This window comes from Camelus ferus, chromosome 16 (assembly GCF_009834535.1).
Source record: "Camelus ferus isolate YT-003-E chromosome 16, BCGSAC_Cfer_1.0, whole genome shotgun sequence".
Lineage (NCBI taxonomy): Eukaryota > Metazoa > Chordata > Mammalia > Artiodactyla > Camelidae > Camelus > Camelus ferus.
The window spans coordinates 41,663,523-41,691,399 of NC_045711.1; the positions used below are offsets into that span (position 1 = coordinate 41,663,523).

General features: G+C 49.6%; 2 protein-coding genes across 9 annotated transcripts in view; one reads left to right on the top strand and one right to left on the bottom strand.

Annotated features, from left to right (window-relative positions):
* The window catches only part of LOC102506054 (coiled-coil domain-containing protein 138-like), a 29,532-nt gene extending 18,565 nt beyond the window's left edge, over window positions 1-10,967 (top strand). Inside the window, exon 3 of the mRNA XM_014559498.2 lies at window positions 8,519-10,967. Within this exon, the coding sequence (XP_014414984.1) occupies window positions 8,519-8,644 (126 nt within the window). The 3' untranslated portion in view covers window positions 8,645-10,967. The remainder of the gene's footprint in view (window positions 1-8,518) is intronic.
* A 1,536-nt stretch (window positions 10,968-12,503) lies between these two features.
* KSR1 (kinase suppressor of ras 1) overlaps window positions 12,504-27,877 on the bottom strand; it is a 133,878-nt gene continuing 118,504 nt past the window's right edge. For 5 of the 8 annotated variants that reach the window (XM_032457654.1, XM_032457653.1, XM_032457659.1 and 2 more), the window contains 7 exons: window positions 26,606-26,702; window positions 23,719-23,852; window positions 22,944-23,075; window positions 21,572-21,707; window positions 20,176-20,309; window positions 17,528-17,608; window positions 12,504-15,675 (listed from right to left, as the gene is read on the bottom strand). In XM_032457654.1, coding sequence (XP_032313545.1) covers window positions 15,597-15,675; window positions 17,528-17,608; window positions 20,176-20,309; window positions 21,572-21,707; window positions 22,944-23,075; window positions 23,719-23,852; window positions 26,606-26,702 — 793 coding nt within the window. In that variant the 3' untranslated portion in view covers window positions 12,504-15,596. The other 3 variants (XM_032457656.1, XM_032457655.1, XM_032457657.1) reach the window with 2 other exon arrangements.

The window sequence follows — 27,877 nt, forward strand, 5'->3', positions numbered from 1 at the left end:
TTGTCGGGTACTGGCTGCAGGACTGGTTTCTGTTTTACTTGACTAGGTACTGACGAGAATGGTGACATTATTTGGAAGCTTCAGAAAATAGTCGTGAATGCTGCAGTGCATTAGAGCTGCACAGATCTACACTTCTCCAGGCAGATGCCAGGGGAGAAGGAGTACAGGCTCCCAAGAAGAAAACAGGTAAGCCACGTTGGAAATTGAGACAGTTAAAGCACACACACATAAGGCCAGAGAAGACACCTCCCTAGAAAAGTTTTGAGAGGCCCCTGAACCACAAGCTGGACCGGTGATGAAGGTCTTCCCCTCCACAAAGCCACTCATAAGGACTGGGAGAGGCAGTGGTTTTTACCACATGCCAAAGTAAAAATAAAGGAAAGAAAGACATATGGCTCAGTCAAAGGAACAAAACAAACTCCAGAACTGACTATAAAGAAATGCATATCTCCAAACTTCCAGGCAGAGAATTTTAAAACTCTCTTTAAGATGTTCAGTGAGCTAAATAAAAGAGAACACAGATAGACAACTAAGCAAAATCAGGAAAACAGTGTGTGAGCAAATTGAAAATATCACGAAAAGACAGAAGTTCTAAGAAAGAACCAAATGACTCTGGGAGCTAAAGAATACAATAATTTTAACTGAAAAACTTCATTACAGAGGCTCAACAGCAGACTTCATCAGGCAGAGGAAAGACTCAGCAAAGATGAAGATAGGTTATAGAAGTCATTCAGTCAGGAGCAAAAAGTGGGGGAAACTGAAGAGAGCCTGAGGGACTTACAGAACATCATCAGGTGGACTGAGTGGACTAACGTATGCATTATGGGAGACCAGAAACAGAAGAGAAAGGGGCAGAGATTATTTGAATAAATGATGGCCGAAAACTTCCCAAGACTGAGGAAATAAATGGACATACAATTCAAGAAGCTCAACAAACTCCAACTAGGATACCCCCACCCAAAAACTCATTCTGGGACACATTGTAATTAAACTGCTGAAAGTCAAAGACAGACTGGTAATCATCAGGAGAAAAGTGATTTTTCACATACAAGTGAGCTTTTCTAAAAAAACCTTGGAGATTTTGCGGGTTTGGTTCCAAACCACTGCAGTAAAATGAGTCAGATTAATGGTTTGGTTTCCCAGTTCATATAAAAGTGACATTTACATTGTACTGTAGTCTGTTAAGTGTGCAATAGCATTGTGTCAAAAAACAACGTAAATACCTTAAGAAATGCTGTACCTGAGCCTTCAGTGAGTTGTAATCTTTTTGCTGGTGGAGGATTTGAAATGCTGTTGGAAAAATGGTGCCAGTAGACTTGCTCAGTGCAGGATTGTCACAAACCTTCAGTTTGTAAAAACTGCCGTGTCTGCCACGTACAGTAAAGCAAAACACGATAAAACGAGGTCTACCTGTATCGGTGGGTTTCTTAGCGGAAACTTTGCAGGCCTGGAGGCAGTGGGATGATGTACCAATCATGATACAGTATCTGCAGAATTGTCCTTCAGAAATGAAGGTGAGATTAAGACTTTGCCATATAAACAAATGTTCAGTGAGTTCATGACTAATAGACCGGCCCTGTGAGAAATGTTAATAGAGTCCTGCAGTTTGAAATGAAAGCACACCAAACAGCTACATGAAGCTGTATTATAGAGTTCTTCAGTAAAGGGAAATACATGGGCAAATACAGTAACCTGTATTGTAATTTTGGTGCATAAGTCCACTTTTAATTCTTGCATAGAATTTAAAAGACAAAAGTATAAAAAATAATTGTAAATCTGTGCTAATGAGTTGTACAAAGTATAAAGATGTAATTTGTGACATCGATAATACAGGTAGGGTGGTGGAGCTGTAACGTAGTATTTTGATGTGTAACTGAAGTTTATACTTTAAAAGACTTTTGACTTTAACGTGTTTTGCATAATTGCAGTGGTAACTGCAAAGAAAATATCTGGAGTATACGCAAAAGGAAATGAGAAGTAGATGAAAGTATATCACTACAAAAAAAAAAAAATCAGTGAAACATGAAAGAAAGAAGGCAGTACAAGAAAAAAGAAGGGACCAAAAGCTCTAAGGTACACAGAGCACAGGTAAAAAAGGGCAACAATCATTCCCTGTTAGTAATTGCTCTAAATGTAAATAAATTAAACTCCCCAATCAAAAGACATAAGATTGGCTGAATGAATTAAAAAAACAGTATTGAACTGTTTGCTGCCTACAAGAGACTCACTTCCCCTAACCCCTGGCAACATCATTCTGCTTTGTATGTTTCTTAAAAACAACCAGCTTAAAAAAATCCTCATGCCTAAGAGACACATTTTGGGGTGGCAAATTTTGCTCCCCTGCAAGGACACAATGCTAAGTGAAATAAGGCGAAATACTGTATAATTCTGCTTGTATGAGGTCCTTGGAATAGTTAAATTCATGGGGACAGAAAGTAGAATGATAGTTGCCAGGGGTTAGGGGAAGGAGAAGAGTTAATGTTTAACAGGTATAGAGTTTGTTTTACAAGATGAAAAAAGTTCTGTGGATAGTGGTGCTGGTAGCACAACAGTGTGGATGCACTTAATGCCATTGAACTGTACACTTCTAAATGGGTAAGATAGTTGTAGGGGAGCAGAATTTGCCACCCCAAAATATGTCTCTTTGGCATATTATTTTAAGCTGGTCATTTTCTAAGAAACAGCAGATGTGGGAAAAACTCTGAAAACCAAGCAGGAGTTACCCTCTGGGAAGAAACATTTTACATCTATAAAGGAAATCTCCCGTTTGTTAAGGATGTCTCCCTCTTCTGTACCAGAAGGAGGAGGACTAAATCTCTAGAAAGTCTTATGTATGAAAGCAATGACAGACCCGCCTAACCACCTTACCTTTGTTTGCTGAGCTTATCCTGGTAACTTCTGATAACTGACTCTCTCCACCCTCAACATTCTCTTTAATTTTTAGTTGGAGATGATAGTATTAAGGTGAGAGCTTCGACCATTTTGGCAAGTTAGTTTTCCTGGGTCTCTCCCATGTATATGTGTTCTTAAAGTTTTGCTTGATTTTCTCCTGTTAATCTGTTTCATGTCAATTTAATTCCTAAACCAGCCAAAAGAACCTAGAAGAGTAGAGGAAAATTTCTCCCTCCCCAAACAGATCTTTTGTATGCAATTTGGAAGGAGAAACTGAAGTTGCATCCCTATTGTTTTCTCTCTGGGGAGGTTGGAGCTTCTCTGTTGTTCCTTATCGCTGTCTTGTTGGGGAGGGGTAGCAGCTGGGCCCACGGCAACTCCTCTTACTGCTGAATCTCCTCCTTTAACTTCTAATTCTGTCCCAGGTGCATGTTTAGCTGTGTCCAAGGGCACCTGCTTCCGTTGCAGAACACGCTTAACATCAGATAGAGGCCTGGGGGCAGTGAGAGCCACGTGTGCTGTTTCCTTGGGGGCTCCACTCTCATGGGTTCCAGATTGATCTTGCTCCATGCATAGCCCCCTTCACATCCCTCTCCCCTTCCTGCCTGCCCTGCTGACTTCAGACTGACACCAGACGCAGAACTTAACAAGCTTCCACAACTGCACATAGTCAAATTCTTAGAAAAAAAAATATATATATATATAATATAACAATGTAATATATTTATATGGTATATATAAATATTACATAATTTTTTTAAAATGGTTCTGCTTCTCTGTCTAAACTCTGACTTCTACTCCCAGCTATATGCTGTTCACAAGAAACACTTTAAATGTAAAGGACATGTATATTAAAAGCAAAAAGATGGAAAAGAGATCCCACATAAATTCTAAGCATAAGAAAGAAAGCCAGAATAGTTATATTACATCAGATAAAATAGACTTAAGGGTAAAAAACACTACAGAGATAGAGGAATATTTCCTAGTGATAAAGGGGTCAAATCAACAAGATCTAATAATCCTAGGTTCTTATGTATCTAATAATGAAGCTTCAATATACATGAAGCAAAACTTGAAAGAACTGAAAGTAGGAGTAGATAAACCTACAATCACAGTTGGAAATTTCCTTGCTCACTTATTATTTTATGGAACAAAGGCAGCGAACCACTAAAGAGAGAGAAGATTTAAATGATGTCAGTGCAACCTGTCACTTATGGAACAGTACTCTCAACAATAGCGGGATATTTTATTTCTCAAGTACACATCAAAACCAAATCAGAATCCCAGTGGACTTTTTGGGGCGTGGAGGTAATTAACAAGCTGATTCTAAAATTTATATGAAAAGGCCGATAATCCATATAAGTCAGAACAATCTTGCAAAGGAAAAACATGATTTACACTATCTTGATTTCATGACTTACTATAACGCTAGCATAATCAGGACAGTAAGGTCCCGTTGTAAAGATAGACAAGTAGATCAGACAGAATAGAAAGTCTCAAAATTGACCCACACTTACCTTGTCAGTTGATTTTCAAGAAAGCACCACAGCAATTAAATATGGAAAGGAAATTCTTTTTAACAAAGGGTGCTAGACAAACTAGCTATGTATATGGGGAAAAAATGAGCCTTGATCCATATCTCATACCACATAAAAAATAAACTAGAATTGGATCACAGATGTTGTTAAAGAATAAAATTCAACAGAAAAAATGCTCACTATCACCAATTATCAGAGAAATGCAAATCAAAACTACAATGAGGTATCACCTCACACCAGTCAGAATGGCCATTAAAAAGTCCACGATAAATGTGGGAGAGGATGTGGAGAAAAGGGAACCCTCCTACACTGCTGGTGGGGATGTAGTCTGGGGCAGCCATTATAGAAAGGTATGGAGATTCCTCAAAAAACTAAAAATAGACTTACCATATGATCCAGTAATCCCACTCCTGGGCATATATCCAGAGGGAACTCTTAATTCGAAAAGTTACATGTCATAAAATAACAGCAACATTGATGGACCTGGAGATCGGCATTCTAAGTAAGCAAGAAAGAGAAAGACAAATACCATATGACATCACTTACATGTGAAGTCTAAAAAAGGACAAACGAACTTATTTACGAAACAAAAACAGACTCAACAGACATAGAAAACAAACTAATGGTTCCCAGGGGGTGAAGGAGGTGGGAAGGGATAAACTGGGAGTTCGAGATTTGCAAATATTAACTAATATATATAAAATAGAACAAATTTATACTGTATAGCATAAGGAGCTATATTCAGTATCTTGTAACTCATGGTGAAAAACAATATGAAAACGAATATGTTTCTATATGACTGAAGCATTGTGCTGTACACCAGAAATTGACACAACATTGTAAACTGACTGTATACTTCAACTGAAAAAAAGATAACATGCACAAGCTTTGCAGTGAACCCTTCACTTCCTAAACCCACATGTGATAACTTCTCCAATGCTGCTCCGCCTCCCAGCCTAGAAACTTACTGGAATGACCGACATTTTTTAAATTTAAAGGTGGGATGGGGGTGGGAGGTAGAAACCTGCATTGGAGGCTAGAGCGTGTCACCCACATGATCCAAACATTGGAGATGATCCTTGGCTGGAGAGAGGGAAGTCACTGGCGAAATCAATGCAAAGCCCCCTTCTAGGGAACAGGCTTGGGGTTCTGGAAAGTAAGGGGTGCATATTCTGGCTGGATGACAGCCCCTGGGCTTCGAGCATTCACCCTGTGCCGAGTGCTTCACGCATCGTTTATCTCGTCTTCACAACAGCTGTGCCAGGGAGCAAGTGCCCACTTTTTTTTTTAATCGATGAGACAGAGGTTTCAGGAGGTGCAGGAACTTGCACTGGGTCACACAGCCCAGAAGGGAAAGGGCTGCGATGTGAATCCTGCTCAGTGTCCCCTGATGTTCTTTTGAATAATAAACATCCCTTTATTTGCCTGGCACGTAGCATACGCTCAGTCACATCTACTTTGAGCTACTGGACTGAACAGAAACAGCTGTTCACTGGTGCTGCAGACTTCCAGGCTAGAGGCAGGAAAGCAACCTCAAGACTGTGTTGTCACACAAAGTGCTGGTGGCCGCTGCAGTTCTCCATTTGTTTGGGAGATAAGTCCGCAGCCCGCATTCTTGGGGTTTGCTGGTTCAATCCTTTCCCTAGTCTCTAGTTCATGGGTTACTACTCGTATGTTAATGGGCACGTGAGGTCAAGGCCATTGCTAGTGGGACTCTTAGAAGCCAAAAATCAGCAAAAATTGTTGGGCACGAGTTGGGCATTTAAAAGTTGTTAGAGCACTCACCACCTAGCCCACAGACTCTCACGTCAGAATAAGTTGGTCACGGATTAGGTTAGGTTGACACTAGGTAAAGGAAATTTCCACGCTGTGAAGTATGCTGTTAAGGCACCGTATGATTTCCAACCTCACGGCCCATCCCTCTTAGGTATTTAGTTTGGCTTCCGAGGGAACCAAGGCCTAGCTAAAAGAACAGGATCTTTCTTTTACATCCAAAGAGTGGAAAGTGCCCCCCTTCTGGCACACCTGCTTATTTTCTGTTTAAGAACTTTAGTCCCTGAAGCTGCCGACATTTAGCAAAATGGCTAAGTTTTACTAAAAAACAACCTAGAAATACAACAGCCATTATAAGAGATGTTAGACAGGATCATTCGTTTAAGATGTGGACTTGAGAGTAAAGTTCCTGAAACAAGTGAACAGAAGAGGACATGTATTTTAATGGGTATGTATAAACTTCCAAAAGTTTTCAAAATTCCAGAATAGTTTGAAAGATTCATTGCAAAAGGCTAATGAACAGTCAGAGACACAAAAAGCATCTAAAACAACGCCTACTTTGAAACACGTGGGTCCAAAGATCAGTGTCTCAGCTGTAATCACCTGGAAAAGAGAGTCTTCAAAGGTCCTAAACAGGTTTTTCAGTATCAACTGAATGTCCCTGTACAGGCCCCTCCCAGAGTTGATAAAACATTTTGTAAAACTGCTGTTACTCCCTTAAACAGGCAGGGGAAACTGAAATTATTCAGTCTGGTAGGAATTTTTTTAGGTCTTCTCCCCAAGCTAAATGTAACCAGAGACAAAGAGAAACATTAAAAGAAAACCAAACAAGCCCAGCTGTCTTTGTTTCACAAATCAAACCTTTTAAAGGGCCAAAGGTGTGGCTCTAGAAGTTCAAAAGTTCATGTCTTTTTTATTGCCAATCCCTCAAACTTCACCTGTTCCTCCCAATTGTCTTTGTCAAATTGATTTTGTCACCAGAGACTCCAGTCTGTTCATAACTATTTCGATCAGGTTTGCCTCCACCGAGAGCTTGTCTGCACACAGTAAAGCCAGTCTGCTGACACCGGGTTGTGGTGAAGGACAGTGCGGTGTTTATTGTAGGGCACCAAGCGAGGAGTCCAGTCAGCTAGTGCTTAAAAACTCCCAGATGGCTTTCAGGAAAAGGTTTTTTAAAGGCAGGGTGAAGGACAGGGTCATAGGGGTGTGTGGCCAGCTTGTGATTCATGGGTGGTGAGGTAATCAGGCGTCAACATCATCGACCTACTTGGTAGAATCAGTCTGGGATCTACGTGCTGTGGGGAGCATACAGTTAACCTCTTTCTACCTGGTGGGGGTTTCAGTATCTGCAAAATAAACAGCTTAAAGGATTTGGCTTAATACCATCTCTAGCCCTTGAGGAACTAAAGGCCCTTGGCTTTGTGTAATGGCTAAACTACTATTATTTTGTTTAATGGTGAAACTACTATTATTTTGTCTTGCTTGACTGTTTTCCTTTGTTTCTGCATTTCCTCACTTCTCTGATTAAATGTGCTCTTTGGAACTCAGGGAAGGCCTAGGAGGCTCAAGTTTTTCTATAAACAAGAGGCAGACGGAGGACATGGTGGGGGGAAGGTAACTGTCCTGAGAAGGCCCCGTAGGGTCCTGCTAAGTTAAAAATGTCATGAGGATGAAGCAAAAACGCCATGACGTCTGGGTACCACATCAAGGTTCAGCAAAGCTGTGAGGACTGCTGAGTGGCAGCTGAGAGTGACACTAACGCCTTAAATTCTGATTGCATCTCTTGGTTAGCCTGGCTGAGAGTTTGATCAAAAGTGGGGACTAGTTAAGGAGAAACCCACGGGCTCCAAATGCTGTCACTTGCCCTGAAGCCCAGGATACTGCACCTGGACTTCATACCTGACCTGGCCTAGGTGTGGTTTTGACCTTCCCCAGAAATGCAGTCTTAATCAGACAGTCTGGAATTTTCTGGGCAACACCCACAAGGTACTCTGTCTCCTAGGTCCTTTCCATCCTTGGGGAGGAAGGAGTATTCTGCACGGGAGACCCCTGCCCTTCCTCCTGGAAGGTGACTGGGCCTGAAACAATCCTTTTCTTTTGCTAATAGCTCCCTTGTCCCACCCTCCTTCCACCTATATATATATATATATTAACAACCCATTGGTTTCTTTCTGTTTATACCCTGGGATGTCCCTGACTCATGAATCACTGAATAAAGCCAATTAGATCTTTAATTTGCTTGGTGGAATTTTGGTTTTTAACAGCTGTCCTTTTCATCTTAGCAGCTGGTATTTCCCTTTCTCCCTTCTCCACAGACCAGCCCACAGCACTTGCCAGCACCGCCCCCACTCACCAGCATATCCCAGGAAGGTCCTCTCTCCTGTGCCAAACCATCTACTCCTGCAGAGGCCCCGGACCCGCTGGAATGGAATAGCATATAGCGATGTGATTTCAGCGTGTGGAGGTAATGAGGGGGTTTCAGATGTGAAACAGTGGGCTGAAGACAGAGCCCCTGTCTGCCAAATGCTCCCTCTCCCTGCTGCTTTCGGAGACACTCTGGAAGCTTAGATGAGAGAGGGGACAGAGGGACTCCCACCAGGACCTCACATTGCCCTGGTTAATCTTCAGGCTCACCCACCTTCACTCAGGCCCTGGGTAAACAGATTTCCATTGCTTCTGTTGAGCACTTCCTCAAAAGATAAAAATGGCCTATCCAGGAAGAAAAAAATCCTGCTACCAGATGTCATATCAAAAATCACTGGGGAAAATATCCCGAAGGTCACAGTTAGAAACAAGGTCCCCTCCAAGTCTCCAAAACTGGGGACCCTTGAGGCCACAAAACCCACAGACACAGAAGCAGAAAACACAGACCACAATGAAAAGGTAATGGACTTGCTTTAGTACATCCCACTGCGGTTTAAGAGAAAATGTACAAACCTTTGCAAATGCTACATCTGCCCACAGGAACCCCTGAACATTGTAAGTCCCACAGAACAATTAGATTTGGCAAGACATTTTCTTCTCATCCAAGTTAAGCCTGCCAAATCAATCCTTCATCCAGGTGGAGAAATGTGTCCAGTGAAAGTGGAATCAAAGATTTCCTGGTTCCCACCCTGGCTCACTCATTTCTACAGCAAACTAATCTTGCAGGCATGCTGCCAGGGGATGCTTACTCACTAGCCTCTGCCACACAGGTAATTGTGCCATGTGCCCAGTGACCTTCACAGCTGCACAGTCCAGCTCTGCTTGGGGACGGGTTGCGCCCTCTTCCGTGTGTTTGCGTCTCATGGTCAGTTTCGCCTCTGCCTGCCTGGGCCTCAGTTTTACCTCCTACTTAGCAGACACACCCATATAAGCCACTCCTTCCCCGTGAGATATTCTAAATCTTGCAGGTGGAAACCTCTAACAAATTCGAAAGGTAAATTGATGATTGAAGTCTTTTTCACCTTTTTATCAAGGTGAAACTGAGCAGGACCCTGTGGGGCCCTCCCAGGTACAGAAGCCCCTGTGTCCCCCGTTTCTTGTTTGTAGAAAAAGGCTTTTTTTTTTTTTTTTTTTAAATCCTACTACACCTCTTGGTTCCAAAGAGCAGATAACTAACTAGGGAAATGAGGGAATGCAGAAATGAAAATAAAGCAGTCAAGAAATAATAGTTCAGTGATAAAACAATATAAAACGGAGTCCTGGCTCCGCATCAAGGGATAGACATAAGTGTCTGATACTATCTTTGAGTTGTTCTGCAGGAACTGAGCCCCCCCGCCCCAAGTCGGGGGTGGTAACTGCATGCAGAGACACCTAGACTGGTTGGAACCAGAAGGTTGATAACTGAGATTCCTGAAACACCACCCTGTTACCTCCCCACCAAGCAATCAGGAGAGTCATGCACCCTCAGCTCTCACCCCCAAATGTTGCCTTTCAAAACTCTTCCTTGAAAGCCATCAGTGAGGTCAGAGCTCCTGAGCACAAGGCACCCATCCTCCTTGCTTGGCCCTGCAGTAAACCTTCCTATGCTCTAAACTCCAGTGTTTCTGTTTGGCCTCACATTGCGCCATTAGGCACATGAAGTCCAGCCACACTAGTATCCTCTTTCTGCTTAAGGTGGATAGTCTTCATTGGGCCAGGGTTGTGGGGGCAGGTGAGTTGGGGCCCAGGACCTCTGGGCTGGCTTCACTTCACCCTTGCCCTTTGCCCTTTATCTGTAGCATCTCCCTGACCACCCTGGCCCCACCCATTCTCACCTCTTCTCTGGCCCTTCTCCTGCCCCGTCTGCCTCTCACAAGTCTCTCCACTCCCCCAACACAGACCTCCATTACTTCCTGGATCGCCAGTGTGTCTCCCGTCTCCCACCCCCTTGTGCTCTTGGTTATCATGGGAACCATGCTAATCACTGGATTACCTCCCCCTCCCCTGTTTGTGCTCTCCCACTTACTACCTGTGTGACCTTGGCCAAGTGATACAACTTCTCTGGGCTTGTCCCACTATAAAATGGGTTAATAAGAGCACCTACTTCCTAGAGTTATTATGAGGATTAAATATCTGTCTTGGTTGCCAGGAGGATGGAGGGTGGGAAGGGACAGACTGGGATTTCAAAATGTAGAATAGATAAACAAGATTGCACTGTGTAGCACAGGGAAATAAGTACAGGATTTTGTGGCTCACAGCAGAAGAGAATGTGACAATGAATGTATGTATGTTCATGTATAACTGAAAAATTGTGCTCTACACTGCAGTTTGACACAACATTGTAAAATGATTATAACTCAATAAAAAGTTTAAAAAAAAACAAGAAAAAAAAATCTGTCTTAAGATCAGCACAACGTCCAGAAATGTCTCAACATTGACGTACTTTTACTTTTACCGAATATAATTTCAGTGTAGGCCAACAACAATGGACCCCAAAATGGCTCAGGCCCAGGCATTCTCCTCTTGTTCACATACCGGTCCCAGGCAGGTATGGCAGGTGGCAGGGCGGCCTCTTCCACAGTCATTTAAACACCCAGGCTGATGGGACGCTGCCGTCCTCAACACGCGGCTTCCCAAGTTGCCTCGGGGTTCTCCGTCCTGCCAGCCAAGAGGGAGAGAGGATGAGATGTGCTTGTGGAGGTTTTTATGCGCCAGGCACTCAGTGACTGGGGAATTATCCCAGACGCTCACCTCTCCTGAACATCTGATCAAAGCTCTGTTCCTTTTCCCTCCTGCCTCTATCCATCCTGCATACCTAAAACATAAATCTAATTATGGCCTTCCCCGGCTCAGGGACTTTTGATGGCTCCCCAGGGCTGCCATGTTAAAGCCTAAACTCCTTGGCTTGGTACCTACAGGGTCCTCTCCAAATTCGATCCACTCCCCAAGTCCCATTTTACAACAAACAGGTGAAATGCTCATGATTCCAGGCACACCCTTATTCCCAGACCTCATAGCCTTCCCTCAAAGCAAAATGATCTCTTGCTTATATGCACCAGGCATGTTGCTCACCTTCAAGTCAGCTCCAAGCTCACCTCCTCCATGAAGCCTGCCAGGCAGACTGTTGGACCCCTTCCTTGGGCCACTCACTGGCTCACAGCTAAAGGTAAGGGCTCCACCTTGTTAATCTGTTCCAGCACTTAGCACCATCTTCTGAACACAGTACGTGCTCAATAAATGTCTGGCTGGTAAGTTCCCTGGCTTCTGATGAGAGGGACGTTCTGGAGTCAAGCTGTAGTCCAAGTCCTGGGCTAGCCACTCACCAGCTGTCAGCTTGGGCGAACACCTTAACTTCTCCGTGCCTCATTTTCCTCAGCTGAAAGATCAGAAAAGCTCCTACCTTGTGGTGCTGCTGTGAGGGCCTGATTAAGGTGAGATGGTGTGTAGATTGTAGCACCTCCCTGGCTCAGAGAATGCTGGTTTCCCTTTGCCTCCATGTGTTCTGCTCACCCCAATTGCCCAAGTACCTTTCTCTCTATACCCAGCAGGGAAAGGCTCCTAGAAATAAGATTTAGATACATGACCCCTCCCCAATCCCCCAAGGTTTCCATGAGGCAGCAGAGATACTGACCACTTCTGGGTCTGCTCACGGGCCGTCACTGTTGAAGGCTCGAAGGCCTCCCTCCATGCGTCATGGGCTTTGATGCTCTTCTGTCTCCAGTCATCCATCTGCTTAGAAATGCCTTCGAAGTCCAGGTAAAACTTCTGTCTTTGGAAGGAGCTCCCAGAAGATGTCCAAACACCCTGCCCCCTCCCCTCCTAGTCTCCCACGCCATCCATCTGAGTGGTCCCCCAGACTCATCTGGAGCTGACCCAAGCAGACACAAGCCCCAGACACCATGGTACAATTTTATTCACAGGTTCCAGACACCCAGGCTGGGCTAGGCACAGAGGATATGTTCTTGCCAGTGGCAGAAAAAAAAAAAAACTGATAGCGCACGTCTGTTAATACTAACCATTTTAATTTAAATTAATAGCATTTCTGGAAGACAAATGCAGTTGATAGAAAATATAAAAACTTCTACTGTACAAATTTTACATCACATTCAAAAAAGCAAGTGTGTGCCTCATGGCCACAGAAGACGCTGGGTTTGCACACACAGAGGAAATCCTGGCTGATGCAGGAGCATCGCATGAGCTCTCTAACTGGTTTCACATTTACATCTCCACCTGGCCCCCAAATCCACAGAGAATGCCACCGCCTTAGGCTGACAAGGCACACCATTTCCCTTGGGGATCACATAAAGAAATGCCACAAGAGGGCAGAGGGATTCCAGGCTCTGCACACGTCGCTGATTTGGTGACAGGGAGGGGTCAACGTAGCTCCATGCGCTCATGACTGACCGGGAAGTCACTAGGATTCAATACCTCGAGTAGGATGGAGACACACGGGTTGCGGCTCTGGTGGCTAAAAACAATGGGGACAGACCCGAGGGCTTTAGAGGTGAAGCTGGAGAGTCAGAGGGGGTGCTGATGGGCTGAAGCCTGGGCTCCATTCTCAGACCCCACGAGGACTTCCGCAGCCCCCAGGCTCCCACCTGGGAGGCCTCCCAGCTTCTCCATCCCTTTCACAGCTGGCTGTGAGGGCTGAATTCACAGTATCTGCCCTCCTTCCTGTGTTTCCAAGGCAGACGCGGAGAGCACATGGAAGGGCGAGCATGTCTCAATTCACAGTCACTTAAACAGACAGGGCGAGGGGGACCACCTGGGGGAGCGTTCCTCAAGCGTTTCTCTTACATGACAGGCAGTGCAGAGGCTCAGGCTGAGAGCAGAAGGCATCCCAGTGCCCTGGCGAGGGCGGGGGTGTCCCCCAGTCCCTCAGCTCCACCCTCAGGGTTCCCTCAGAGCGGGCACTGTGACCCCCCCCCCACCGGCCCCCAGCACTTGCACAAGACACAGTGAAAGCTTCCCGAACTGACCCAACAGTGTGACGTGCACAAGAAACAACAAAACCCAGACTGACTTTCTGAGAGCTGAGCCCAACTCGACTTGCTTGGCTGCCGTCCCACTGCTGGGCCCACCTGCATGTGCTGGGGTTCACAAGGGACAGGTGAGAGGCACAAACAGACCTCTGGGAAGGCATCACCGCGTGGGGGAGGAGCTGACAGCCAGAGGCAGGGTCGCACACCATGTGGCTTTTGGGGGAAGATCACCAGAGAGGCTGATGGGGAGAAACATCCCACAGAGGAGAAAAGCCCCTCAGCAAAGTCCAGCTGGCTTACAGCTCCTCTGTCCTCCTCCCTGCACCCTGACCAGGAGGCCCAGGGACCCTGCGCTGCTGCCCGGCTGTGCCCTCCCACCCAGTGGGGCCCGGCCGAGGGGTGCCTGGCCTGGAGCTGGGAAGGTGGCCCCAAAGCTTCCTGGCAGAGTGGCCCATCCCATGTGACGATTTGGATGGAATCCAGGGAAGGCTTGGGAGATGGGGAACCTGGCTAGCTGGGTCAGATGAAGGGCGTGGGAGGGCCACATGCCTCCTGTCTCGGCTCAGCATGGATGTGAGATCTGAAGCTGACCTCCTCTGCACCTTCACCTCCCTTGGTCATTTCTGGCTTTGGAGCCTGATACAACAAAATGTCCACTGAAGGGAGGGCTCCTCTGCCATTTGGAACTTTCCTGTTCAGGTGCCAGCTTCTATTGAGGACAGACAGGACACTTCCATATCCCGGACTTTCCCAAACCCAGCCCCACCCCGGCTCAGATGGACACAAGCAGACGGCCTGACTCGGCCCGAGAAGGCTCTGAAGGCTGCGGGCTTGCTAGTGGGTCTAAATAAAGTGGGGGGTCATGCCTCCCACCCTTGCCAAGAGATCCAAAAGTGGGCAGTGGAGGCGTCAGGAGCGGGCTAAGGGGTTTCAACAGGGCAGGGGTTGGGGGACAGAAAAGGTGGGGCAGAAGAGGCGGGCAGCTCCCAAACCCTGGCATGACTGATGATGGGTTTCCAAAGGGCCAGGGCACCCTGTGGCTGGGAGGGTGGGCTCAGGGACCTGCTGCCTGCTGCTTCTCCCTCATTACCTTCCCTGTCCTTGTGCCTCCAGCCATCATGGACTATGTAGCTGCCCGGCGGGGCCTTAGCTCTGGGGTCCAAGGAAGGAATTGGGACGTCTCTAAAGAGCCAAGGTCCTTCAGTCCCATCTCCTGGGTGCCTCTCTGGGGGCTTCGTGAAAGGAACATCTCCACAGGCAGTGGGAACCCTGACTAGGAACTAACTACTGGATCAGTCCAGATGTTATTTGGGTTTTATCTGTCTCGGCTTCCCCAGCAGGGACAGACTGGATTACAGGGGTCAGAAGTGAACCCAAGCTCTCTGCAAACTCCTGACCCTCGTAAGCCAGCTAAGCTACTGGTCAGGGCTTCCTCTGCAAGAGGAGGAAGGGACAGCATCCCTCCGATTGGACAGGGAGAACCCTGCAGACGGAGATCCCCCATGAACGGGGTTTAGGGCCAACGAGGCGGCCGGGTCACACCTTGTGGTCCCCCGTCCTACCTGGAAAACAGCCACAATCACAATGCTTTTCCTCCTCTGGCCCAGCGTGGGCTCCCCACTGCCTATAGGGTCCTCCAGAGGGGACGGCCAGTTCTGCCATCCTGGCCGACAGTGCCAGCGACCTCGGCACGGACCGTTTTTATTATTACCTATTGTACATTAAGTCCAACTCCGCAGAAACATACGTGTAAACATTTGCTGTCCATCAGGACAGGTTGGGTTGTTGGTGACGTCATTTTAAGAAACAGCAGGTGCGGCTCCATCTTGGGGACCCAAGTGCTTCAGTGGACGAACAGTCTACATCGAGGACTTGTGCTCCTGGTTTGCAGCACTCAGGAGGGTGGCTGGCATTTCAAAGAGTGTTGTTTTATTTGTCGTGGTGGTGGTTTGGATGTTTTAGAAACATTTAAGGAAGAAATATGTCAGCAGAGAAACTGCACAGCTGGCTACATCTTTGGATTACTGGACTCCAGGACGCCCAAGCCAAACCTTTCAAACCGGGGTACAACTTTGCTGCTGTTAATGCTGCAAAGAGGAACAAAAACAAGGGTTAGAGCCCCGCTGGTCTCGATCAGAGTTAGGGCAACATTAGCTACCAAGCAGGCCAGTTCCACAAGCTCAGCAGAGGAGCCAGCCCCACCAAGAAGTGGGAATGATGACCCGGCCAAAGGCCTCGGCAGAACGGTTGCTGGTCACCCCTGGCCGCGGGGGCTGAGTCTCGGCTATGCTCTCTCCTGTGTAGCGCTGTTCCTCTTGGAACCACCAGTGCCCTGCACACCCCGTAACTGCAGGGGGCTCATCAGAACTGCTTTCTCATTTATAGCCCAGGAAAGGCCTTGCTCTGAGTGGAACTGGGAGGAAAGAGAAGCCCAGTCCCCAACACTGAGAGCAGCATCGCGTGCTCCTAGAAATAGTCCTCAAACGCTGGGGTGTCTCGGGGCCATCTGAGAAGCAGGTTGAAATGCAGGGTCTCAGTGTCTGCCTCCAGAGACCCGGATTCAGGGCTGGGAACCCGGGAATCTGCATTTGGTAAGCACTGAACGACCTGCCAGACACCCTCCTGCTGAACGCTTACTTGGGTCTGGTACTTCCTGCCTACACTGGGCAGGTGGAAGGGGAGCAACACGGCAGGGAGAGAGGACAGAGCTTTGTTTTCAATAGTGAAACTGTTGAGACAGGCCACCTCCCTGCTTAGGGACTTTTCCGAGCATGTGGCTGAGGACACAGCCCTTCCAAGCTGATGTCTTTCACTGCAACCCAGCCCTCCAGAGGCAACTGGCTCGGGCGGCTCTGAAATCATTCCACACTCCTTGTTGGACAAGATCCCCGTGGGTTAACAGCCAAGCAAAACCCCACCCCCTGTCCGGGGGACACACCCCACAAGGAGCCAGTGTGCTGGGAGTGGGGGGATCTCTCTCACTGAGCTGTTAGTAGGGGACAGGACCACCCCCCAGAAGAAGCACTAGAGATGAAGTCACATCCTGGGAGGTGGTTCTGGGGGGACTGTTAGGGGGACCCTCCACGGAGAGCAGTTACTCAGGCACACGCGGGCCGCGGAGCGGGGAGAGGGCCAGTTTTAACAAACAAAGCAAAAGAAGTCTCAGGAGAGAAGACTGGAGCAGCAGCGATCGCGTCCCCCGGGTTAGTGCCCGCATCGCTGTTTGAGCTGGAGTAGAAGTCGCGGTGCCGAGGGTGGATTAGGAGGAAGAAAGCCCTGGTACATGCAAGGCAGCCAGGCCTACAACCTACAGAAGGAAAGAGAAGGGGGGAGAGCAGCGTCAGAACCTGATCCCCTGGGAAGGGGGCAGGGGGGGTGTGGCAGAGGCCCGGCCAGGGCAGACGGCAGGGGACCCTCTTTTCCTGCAGACAGAGAAAAGGCCATCCCCGCTCCATTCCAGGCTTTGGCAGCAGAACCAACTTGGAAGGGAGCCTGGCACAAAGAACCTCCCCCAGACCCCCCCAGGACACAGTCACAGACTTCTGTATCAAGGCTGACCAGCAGGTCCACTGCCCCTCAGCCCCTGACCATCATCTCAGAGCTATTTCTGCTCCCTGCATTCTCTTCTTTAAGCTCTGGCCAGAGGGGACCCTGGGGACTCGAACCAGTGATGTGAGTTCCTTCCCACCCACGGACAAGCCATTGTGTGTGGTTGGAGGCCTGCCACAAGCCGTGGGTCTGCTCTCAGCCCAGTGAGAGAAACGTGAGCCTGCAGGGCCCTGGCTGGTGGCCCTGTGAGCTGCCAGAATGTCACTTTGGTTTCCGGGAATACAACACGCCAAGATGGGGAAGCTGGGTGCAGAGACAGGACAGGAAGCAGGATGGGCAAAGGGTTCACCACAAACAGGCAGAGAATCAGGGAAACAGCAGAAGACACACTATTCCTCCAGAACTGGGCAGCTGTTCTTAAAGTCGAGGTGACCATAACGTCCTTTCCCATAGTAGCGGCTCCGCCAGCGACTGGGAGTGCCCCGCAGCCATTTCACCGGGTGTGGGAGGAGCGCAGTCCAGCAGGTGATGGCGGTGGGCACCAGGGTGGACGGGGGGGGGGGAAGGGGCCGCAGGAATCAGGATGGAAGGGACAGGAGGAGATGACAGGACAGGCCAGCGCATCCGCCACCCCCCCGAAAATTAAAAAAAAAAAAAAGAAAGGCAACAAGACCGATGGAACAGAGAAGAGAAAATGAGAATTAGAGACTTGAATGTGTGGAATAAAAATTATGAACAGTAGCTTTACACAGACTCAGGTGGGCTGGCATCCCTTCCTTGAAGGGACTAAAACTGAACACTGTGGGCAAGAAACAGCCTTCATTTGGGACTCAGTTTCCCTCCTGTGAGATGAAGTGGGACTCTGCGGTCTTCGGGAGATCTGGAGTCACCTCCTGAAGGCCAGCACCCCTCCCCAAGCACCCCCCTCTCTTTTGTGGACGAGGAAACCAGGGCCTGGTCTGCTAAACAAGTTGCCCAAGGTCTGACAAAGCAGATCCTTGAATTTCTTGCGAGTCCAGGAGAACCTCCGCTCCAGTCTCGGCCAGAACAGCTCCTCTCAACATCCAGCTCCCATGACCCTCTCTTTGGAGACCCTTCCTCAAGCTCCCGAGTGGACAGAGAGCCCCATCTGGGCACCCAAAGAGGTGTGTTTTCCTGGCTCTCAGCATGCCGTAGTCACTCCCTCCTTCATCCCCTCACCCATCCAATATTTCCTGAGCAATTACTACATCCCTGGGACGGCGCTAGGCACTGAGAATCAGAGGTGACAAGACAGCGTCCTGCTGCGTGGACTTACAGTGACTTGGCCTGTCTCCTCATGTGTGGTGCAGCAGTCAGCAACGGCTGGGTAAAACCCATGCCTCTCATGGCAACATCCTATTACCCACAATCTGTCTTGGACTCTGACCCATCTTAAGTGCAAAATATTGAATCTAATGTTACATGATAAGGTTCAGCACCCCCTCCCCCCAAAATGCCGTTCCTCCAGATTGTCCCTGCGACTGGCCTAAACTGCCACATTTGTCACATTTCTTCAACAAGCTCTCCTGTGTGCATCCTCTGCTGGGTTGGCCCAGGCTGGGCCTCTCCTCACCTGCAGCTTGACGCCTGGTTTGGTTTGTTTTCAAAATGAGCTGGCAAACTAGGTGTAAATCACATCTGGCCACAAAGAAATTTGGACCGTTTTAGAGTTGTAAAAAAAATAAACGTAAAAAAACAAAACGAAGGACATGTGGCAGAGACCACATGACCCACAAGCCTAAAATATTGACTGTCTGGCCCTTTCTAACAAGGGAGGCTGCCACCACCACACTCCTGGGCGAGTGTGAGATCCAGGTGCTACTCCAGGGGCCACCCTGGGCATCGGGGGTGGACAGGCCCTCGGCCCCACTTCTCCTGGGAGCAGCTCGACATTATCTGTTCTATGTGCTGGAGGTCCGTGTAAGATTTCACTTTTAGAAAGTGCCTTTCACCTTAGAAGAACGTTTAAAGCCATTCATCTTGTCCAAGAGTCCAGCCAGGTGTGACCTGCGTCTTGTTTCTAGACAATCAACAAACTAAGAATTTTTTTTTTAATCTTTCTAAATGGTTGGGGGTGAAAAAAAAACCAAAAGAAGACTATTTCATGACCTGTGAAAATTACATGAGATACCAGTTTCGGCACCCATAAGTAACCTCTTACTAGAGCCAGCCAGCTTGTGAGTGAGTGGATCTGCGGCTGTCCCTGCACCAAAGAGCAGAGCTGGGCCATCGTGACAGGGACTGTAAGTGGTGGTATCATCGCGCTGCACGCTGCTGGGTGCACCGCAAATCCCGGTGACAGAAACCGTCACCCGTGTTCCCCCCTTGGTCTGCAAAGCTAAAATACTTCCCACATGACCCTTGGCAAGTTTGCCCACCATCTACTTTGTAAAGCTGTGGAATCTGAGGTCGGGAACAAGGAAGGACTTGTCCAGATGCTCACAGAGGCAGGGCTGAGGTCTGCTATTGAGTGTTCTGGCAAGAGTGCCAGGGGACAAAAGGAAAAGGGAATGAGCCAGCTTAGGAGAGATGAGCAGGCGCCACCCCGCACCGAGGGGTGCACAGGGTTATGTGATTAAACAGAAGGGGGATGGGCTTGTAGGGCAGGCGATGTGGCCTTGTAACAGGAGGCTGATCTGGGGCTAGAAAGCTCTGTCTTGATTCTGCGCCATTTTAAGCAACAGCTGCTCTGATGGTTTTGGTACTTCCACCTGGCCCTGCCCTGGCCCTGGTCCCTTCCTAGGCAGAACTTTCCTGCTGGGGCCTAGCCTGGGCCCAGCACCAGCACTGGGCTGATAACAGTGATGTGGAGGTTTTCACAAAGGAAAAGTAGAGACACTAGCCTATAAAAGAGTCCCTAAAATTAATGTGGTAAACAGAATCCCAGTATCCCTTGGGCGAGGGGACTAGTCTGGCTAACCTGCTCTGGGGGCTCCCAGGTTAAAGTCTCAGGCAGACAGAGCAGACAGTGCCCTCCAAGACACCTGGCTGTGAGCTCGGCTCAGAGGGGTACTCACTCAGCAGACTTCCAGAAGTGCCCCGGATGGGAGAGCCGCCGGTTCAGCTTGGGCAGTTTCTCCAGCATGTCCATCAGCAGGGGGAAGCTGGGCCTCTCCTGCAGGTCGAAGGCCCAGCAGGCGGACAGGATCTCCTGCAAAGTGAGCCAGTGGGGGAAGCTGTGAGCCCTGGCGGGGAGCGAGGGGAGCACAGCTGGGGCCCCCCGCCCAGAACCCCCAGCTGTGGTCCCGACCCTCCGGCCGACATTGAGGTGACTGGCCATGGCTGGAGGAGGGCTGAGAAATAACTGAATTTCAGAAGTGCGCTCATACTCCTAGTTAAAATGAAGTGTATGGGCCTGTCTCCCCTCTTTCCTTCTCCAACCTCCCTGGATTAACACTCATAAAGCTAAATAGGAAACAGATCACAGGAAAGAGATCAGAAATGGGTGTTCAGAGTGGAAAGTAAAAAACAGCATATTGACAGGTGAAACGCAAGATGCTCGGAACACGTGCAGGGCGGGGCTGCAACGGAGGCTGGAGGCTTGGCCTTATAAGAACGGAGGCTGAGAGCGACAAGGAGGACGAGCTCTCCCGACTGCTCTGAGTCGGGGCAGAGCCCTTCTCACTCTGGCATCCTGCTGCCTCCTCTCCAGTGTCCGCAAGCACACAGCACATCCCTCAGCCTCGCGATTCGGGAGAACTGCCTGACAGGCCTGCACACACGACCAGGCAGAAGATGCTCACACGACTGGGCAGAGGGCGACCCTGCCAGCACCGCTCAGGACTTCAACAGGAAGCTCACAGCCTAGTTAGCTCCTCAGCTGGACAAGTGCCAGGTGGTGCCTCCAGATGCTTCTGTGATTATGCTGCCCAGACACTTACTGGAGCTGCTTAGCAAACCCCCGACGGGCACACATCCACTCCAGGCCTTTCTGATTCAGAACACATGGCTGTCACCGACCACACGGAAAACCCTGACCTCTGGGTGCCTTTATATGTCACTGTGCCAAGGAAGGGAAGTGACAAACTGCACTGCAGAGAAACCATTAACAGTATTCAGTCACATGAGGCCAGCAACTGTATCATGATCTGGCATTCTGAAAACAATTTGCCTTGGAAAACTGATTTGTTCTCATATGGTCAAAAAACACATTAAGGAGACAGATCTGATACTACAGTGACCCCAGTGTTTGTGCTTTGTGCAGTGATTATTTCTTTCTTGTAAGTAAGGTACAGGTTTATTATCTTCTCATCTCATAATCCAATCAAACCTTTATTTCCTTTCTGTCTGTCTTTTTTTTTTTTTAAGGTTAACAGTGAGGTGGTAGAGGACACCCTTTGAAAGGTAGCCAGGTGCTGTGCCGGCCCCTGCCTCCAGCCCTGCTTCCCTCTCCCGGAGCAGGTGGCTGCTCACCGTGACTTCCTTCCCCAGGCTGACGGAGGCCAGGACTCGCCTCATGCCCTCTCCACTTCCAATCTGCCAGATCAGGGCCTCTGCAGCTTGGTTCTTCAAGGGCCAGTCTCTTGCTTGCAGCTCATACCAAACAGTTCTGTGGAGACCATCCACGCGGCGTGAGCACACATGGGGACTTGGGCTTCCGTGGTGCCAGGAGCCCCGCCTGGGGACCCAGGATCCTCCTCCAGCCTTCCTCCCCTGCCAGGCTTCTGGGAATGCCGTGACCCCTCCCAGGGCTCGAGGACCCAAGGCCCTGCGCTCCTGTTGTGGTGGGAGGTCGGAGGCAACCTGGGTTCTGAACAGAGATCCTGGTACAACCGTCTAACCTCAGTGGGGCTGACGCCCATGTCCACGGTTGTCTGAGGAGGGACACAAATGCCCAGTCCTGGGTCTGGCACACACAAGTGCTCAGGAAGTGACAGTTAAAGGGCAGGGCAGGAAAAGACCGAGGGGAGGATACCCTGAGAGATTATGGGGTGAGGCCCTCACTCAGACCCTCTGTCTCCTTGCCATTCTCGACTTACCTGGACAGAACCTTCTCCGTTAGACCCCACCACGTGGGGCTACAAGTAACTGAATGTGGAGAGGGGAACTGAGGTGTGCTGGAGGGGTAAAACACACACCAGATTTTGAAAGTTTTGCGGGATAAAATATCTCCTTAATTTCTTTTTTTAAAAATTAAAAAAAATTCTTTTATTTTTACATTTTTAATAGAGGTACCAGGGATTGAACCCAGGACCTCATGCACACACGCTATGACTGAGCCATTACCCTTCCCCATCACCTTAGTTTTTTATTTTGATTACATGTTGAAATGATAATACTTTGGCTATACTGAGTTAAATATATTATTGAAATTCAGTTCACTTGTTTCCTTTTCTTTTTTAACACGGCTAAGAGAAAGCTTTATATATCCAGCTCCCATTACATTTTGACATTCCTGTTTTTCTATCGGTCAGCACCCCAGCTCTTTGAGGGGCACTAGAGGCGGGCTGGCGGGACTCCCCGGTCTCCCGGAGGAACAGTTCTTGGGTGGCTCTGGTGAGCGTCCTCACAGGGCAACAGGGGAGAATGACACCCAGAATTAAGCATTTTATAACGATGACCTAATTTAGTCCTCATGAAACACCCCTACCAGGGAGGCACCATTGTCCTCTTCACTGTACAGGAGGGGAGACAGAAGGGCAAGGATGTGGTCACTCACCCAGAGAAGCGGGTGAGCCAGACTAGAAGCACCCCTCCCCTTGCCCCCGATGGCCAGCGGGACCCTCTCTTTCGGCCACTCTCAGCCTCAGAGCCCCAGGAGGAGGGACGCCAGGGGCCTCCTCACCCAAACGCATAGACGTCAGCAGCTTTGGAGAACGGGAGCTGGTCCTCGTCCTTCCCGGGGGTCATCTCCCGCACGATCTCGGGGGCCAGGTAGCACAGCCAGTCATGTGACAGCTTCAGCTGGTTCTCCCGCCTGGAGGCCAAGAAGCCAAGAAGGGCAAGGACTTTCAGTCAGCCTGACACATCCCTGCCCTGGGGCTGGCCCACCACCCAGCATGCTGGGCCTGCACCTGCCAAGGGGAATGTTACGGTGCAGTGACAACCATGTTGTTCCAGGAAAGCAGGCCAAGAACAGGGAGCTGCACTTGAAGGTGCCTGAAATCAGATCTGCCTGTGGGTCTCACAACCTGGTCTGGGGCTGGCGCTCCAGCCTGGCTGTGCACTCTCTCCCAGGGGCCAGATGCGCGGGGAGAAGCCTTTCTCCCTGCCCCTACCCCTTCAAGATTTGTGGAAGTAGAACCTGACACTCTTCCTCAAAATGTGGCCGTGAACCCTGGTCCCCTGCCCAAGTCAGTGAGCATACCGGGAAGATGGGGGTGAGGGGATCCAGCCTCCAAGGGGGTCAGCCTGAGAATCAAGGGCTACGAGGCACCTGTCACCCAAACCTGATCCTGGACCAGAACCACAGAAGCAGGACTGAGGCAGCCTGGCCTCTGCTACGGGGAGGCTGCTCTCCAGCAGCAGGTGGCCAGTGCGCCCGGACCTCAGCTGGACCTCCGCCCACCGGCACCGCCCAGTGCCTCCCGAGCCTGCCCAGATTCCCAAGGCCAACTGACCGTCCCTCTCGGACCACGCCCGAGATCCCGAACAGCCCGAAGTCCGTGATGACCACTTTGCCGTTGTCGTAGAAGACGTTCTTGGATTTGAGATCTTTGTGCACGATGCCCTTGGCGTGTAGGTAGCCCATTCCCTGGAAGACAGTGAGCCTCACATCAGGGGCGGGGGGGGTGGGTGAGTGGCGATGACTTGGCTTCCACCCTGGTCCAGGCTTCTACCCTCACCCAAGGCCTTCATTTAATAGTCACAACCCTAGGGGGTGTGACTGTCTCCATTTCAGAGGAGGAAACCAAGCCTCAGAGAGGGGAGGTCACTTGCCCCAGGCCACACAGCAGTTAAGCAGCACTGCTGAGATCTGGACCAGGCCGGTCTGTGCTCCTGCCCTGTCACCGTGCTGCCCAGCATCCACCTCATACTTGGATGAGGTGTGGAAAGGGTGACAGGTAGGGAGCTGGGGTCTGGGAGTGTATAAAGGCACACTGGGATGGTACCCTCCGGGTTAAGTCTGGGGAGACTCGAGTGGTCGGGGTCTCTATCAGGCTCTGCACAGCTGGCCTCTACCTCAGGCTGGGCAAGGGCTTGGGGGGTGAGGTAGGGGGACGGTGAGGAGTTCCCACAGAGGGAGGCCCCGAGTTCAGGTGGTCCCACTGTCTGTGCTGTGGTAGAAGTTGTCCAGGGCTAAGACTGAAATCCAGCCCAGACTCTTCATTGTGTGGCCTTGGACATGACTTTTGGGACTCAGTTTCCTTATCCATCAAGTGGAAGGGCGGAGGTGGGTGATTCTAACCAACCCTCTACTGGACTGAACACTGCAGGGGACGTGGGTGACCGATGCAGGCACCATCTCATCTGAGGTCAAAGCTGCCTCCTAATGCCAACCCCTGGACTCCCGTGTACCCTGATGCTCCTGAGAATGGGGAGGGGGGCACTACAGAAGATGCCACGACTGAAATGGCTGTCCCTGCCAGCTCGGGATGAGGCACATGTAAATCCACCTCCCCATCTCCCACATTAAGGGTGCTTCATACATGAGAGATCTCCCAGCCTTTAAAGCGGTCTTGGGGTGAAGGGGAGGGAGGTACACAAGAAGCCACATTAGGAAGCTGTGAGGCAGAAGCAGAGTGAACACAGCTGAGGTCAGAGCTCAGCCCAAGAGAAGAATTTACAAAAAGGCAGATGCTCTCCTGCAAGACGGGAGGGTGCGGGGTCCACTGTGGCCACTTCCCTCAGGCCTGCTGAGAACTGTCATCCCCCCACAGAAGCAGGGAAGAGTGACTTGCTCCTTCCCCAAATTCCATCCCAAATGTAAGACAATCCTTCTTAAAATATCTGCCCATTTCGCAAACCAAACCAAGGCACAAGCCTTCCCCGGTGACCAAAGAGAACCAAAGACTCCACATTGTGTTGAATAGGCACCAGCTGTGTGACCAAGGACAAGTCACTGTACCTCTCTGAGCCATGTGTATTTAAATAGATGCCACAGCCTCAAACGGCTAGCTTAAAGAGACAAGACAGGAAGTGTCGGGTCTGGAACACAAACTCTCCTCTCTTCCCATAATTTCATGTTTCCAGAGTGGCCCCCTGCAAACCCTCTAACCAATGGTCAGGCCCTTGTTAGTGTATTTTGAGCCTCAAAACATCAGAGATAAGCACAAAAGGAAGTGGCTTAGAAGTTTCCAGAAGAAGGGGGATGGTGAAAACCAAATAAGCCAGCAGAGAGGCAGCTTCCGGCTCCGGCGCTCCAAAACCTTTGGGTAACTTTTCTCTTCTGCCCTGGAATCTTCCAGATGGCTCCTTTATCCTGACTCTCAGCCTGACTCCTCTTAACTCAGCAACCAGACAGGACCCCCCAGTGTCCTGATGATAAGGAGGGAGAATAATGCGGGAGAGGAAGGGGAGTCGGGGAGAGTGGGGAGCAGGGCCTGGGAGGTTTGGGGACATCACGCAGCAGGTATGACCCTGCAGCTCCCTCCGACCTCTGCGATGAGACAGACTGTAAGTGAAGGCCTACGTGGGGCACTCTGGCTTTGGGGGCTGCAAATATTCAATGCGTTAGTTTAGCCACATGACAACATCACGTGGAAACCTTGGTGTTTGTCAAAGTCACTGAGATTTTTATCTTTTCTTTTCTAACAACACACACACAAAATGGACGGAAGGAGGGAGAAACGAGAAAAGAAGGCAAGACTGAAGACAGGAAAGGGACAAAATCTTGGTCAGGGAAAAACTTTTCTGCCAAAACAAGAATGAGGAAAGAGGAAGCCCTATCCAGCAGTGATCTAGTGTTTCTCTGGGCCTGTCTGTTGCTAAATAAAGCAATAAACAAGCTTCTCTTTCATTTCAGTTTAATTCCTTTAAAAAGATGAACTTCCCACCACCACCACAAAAAAAAAAAAAAAAAAAAAAAAGGCCGCCTGAGTTGAGCCTGAGGACCTGTGCTCATGAAACAGATCTGGAAACTTTAAGACTGAACCCCAAACCTTCATGAGTTCTAACACACTCTCCCCAAGAGCTGGCCTGAGGCCCCCTGCTCTCTCTGTGGACTGTCCCCCTTTACCTTTGCACCAGTCCAATGAGGGAGGTGATGCTGGTATCCCCCATTTCATAGGGGAGGCAGCCAAGGCTCAGAGAGGCTAATCGACCTGCCCAAAGTCACACAGCTGGCGTGACCAGGATTCAAACTCAGGGCATCTGTCTTTAAAGCCTGCCGTGTTTCTCCCAGGTGTCCAGCTCCCAGCAGAGGAGACACAGACAGAGGGAAGGAGATGGGGTCCCACCTTTGAGGTGCCCCTGCTAAAGGGAGAGGCAGAGCAGCCACCAGCACACTGATACAGCAGACTGCATGGGCTGGCCAGGAGCTCTGGCACCAGCCAGGCATCCTCTTACCTTGATGATCTCCTGGGCGATCTGCCTGGTCTTGTTGATGTCCAGAGATGTCTTGGGGTCCCTCACAAACGAGTGCAACGTCCGTCCCTTGCAGAAGCTGTGGAGACAGATGGGTCAGGCAGAGGGCTGGGCCACTGCAGCCCGACCCCAGCCTTTGTGGATCCTGGGAGGAGCGGGGGCAGGGAGCTGTGCCCACCAGCCCTTGGGAGGGCTCTCTCTGTCCCCTCCAACCGTGGGCACCAGAATCCTCGTTCTTCACCAGCCTGATGCCCACTCCTGCCAGGACCTGGCCTGAATGGGACGAACACACGTTCTCTGAGGTGCAGGGCCTGTCCACCCAGAACAGGAAACTCAGCTCACCAAGGCTCCTGGCAACTCAGAGCAGCCCACCCTTGGAGGGTTCATCGCAGGAAGAGCCCACTCCATCTCAGCCAAGGAGGAATCTGGCCTTTTCAGGCTACATCTGGGCAACATCAGGGGCGCCGGGGTTCACCGTGATGCTTCTCATGATCGTGTTGTTTTCTGATCACAGGGATTTTATTACAACAGAGAATGCAGGAGGGGGCTGGGGCGGGGCTGTCTGGGGCATCTGAGTGAGTATTAGATGAGGGGCTCATGTGATGGCGCCTCCACCTGCACTGACACCTAAAACCCAGGGTCAGGAAGGACCCGGAGAGAATGTGGAGCTTCATCCCCTGTTCCAGGGAGGTGGCTTCAGCCGTCTGAGGAAGAGGCTAGTTTTTAGGATCTGTCTCCAAGGAGATAAGACTTTGGGACCCTGAGAGTCTGGAATAGTGGCTGCTGGTTGCTTATCTGTATTCCAGGCCCCTCAGCATGTTCTAAAACATGTTAAATTTTTTTGTTAATGTTCTTTTATTCTTTTACTTTATGTGTTCCCTTCAGGTAGACTCTGATCTCTCATGGGACGGGGTGGATGAGAGAGATGGAAGGATGAATGGACAGGCAGCGCTGCAGCTGGGGTCCCGGGATGGTGAGCTGGCGTAACCACAGCCACGTTCCCCGAAGCATCACTGGCATTTTGTCCCCTTCGTATGGTGACCTGGTGATCTCACACTGCTTGGGAGTTCTGGTGGGTTACTTAGATGGAAATTATTTTTTACTTAGTAAATAAATACAGTCTGTTTGAGGAGAAAATTTTTTTTCAAAGCCATAGGGTCCAATTATAGAGAATGCCATCTGAATATTAATGAGGAGTCTCTTGGCTGATGGGGTTAAAGTGATTTTTAGTTTTTTTCTTGAAACTTCCATGTA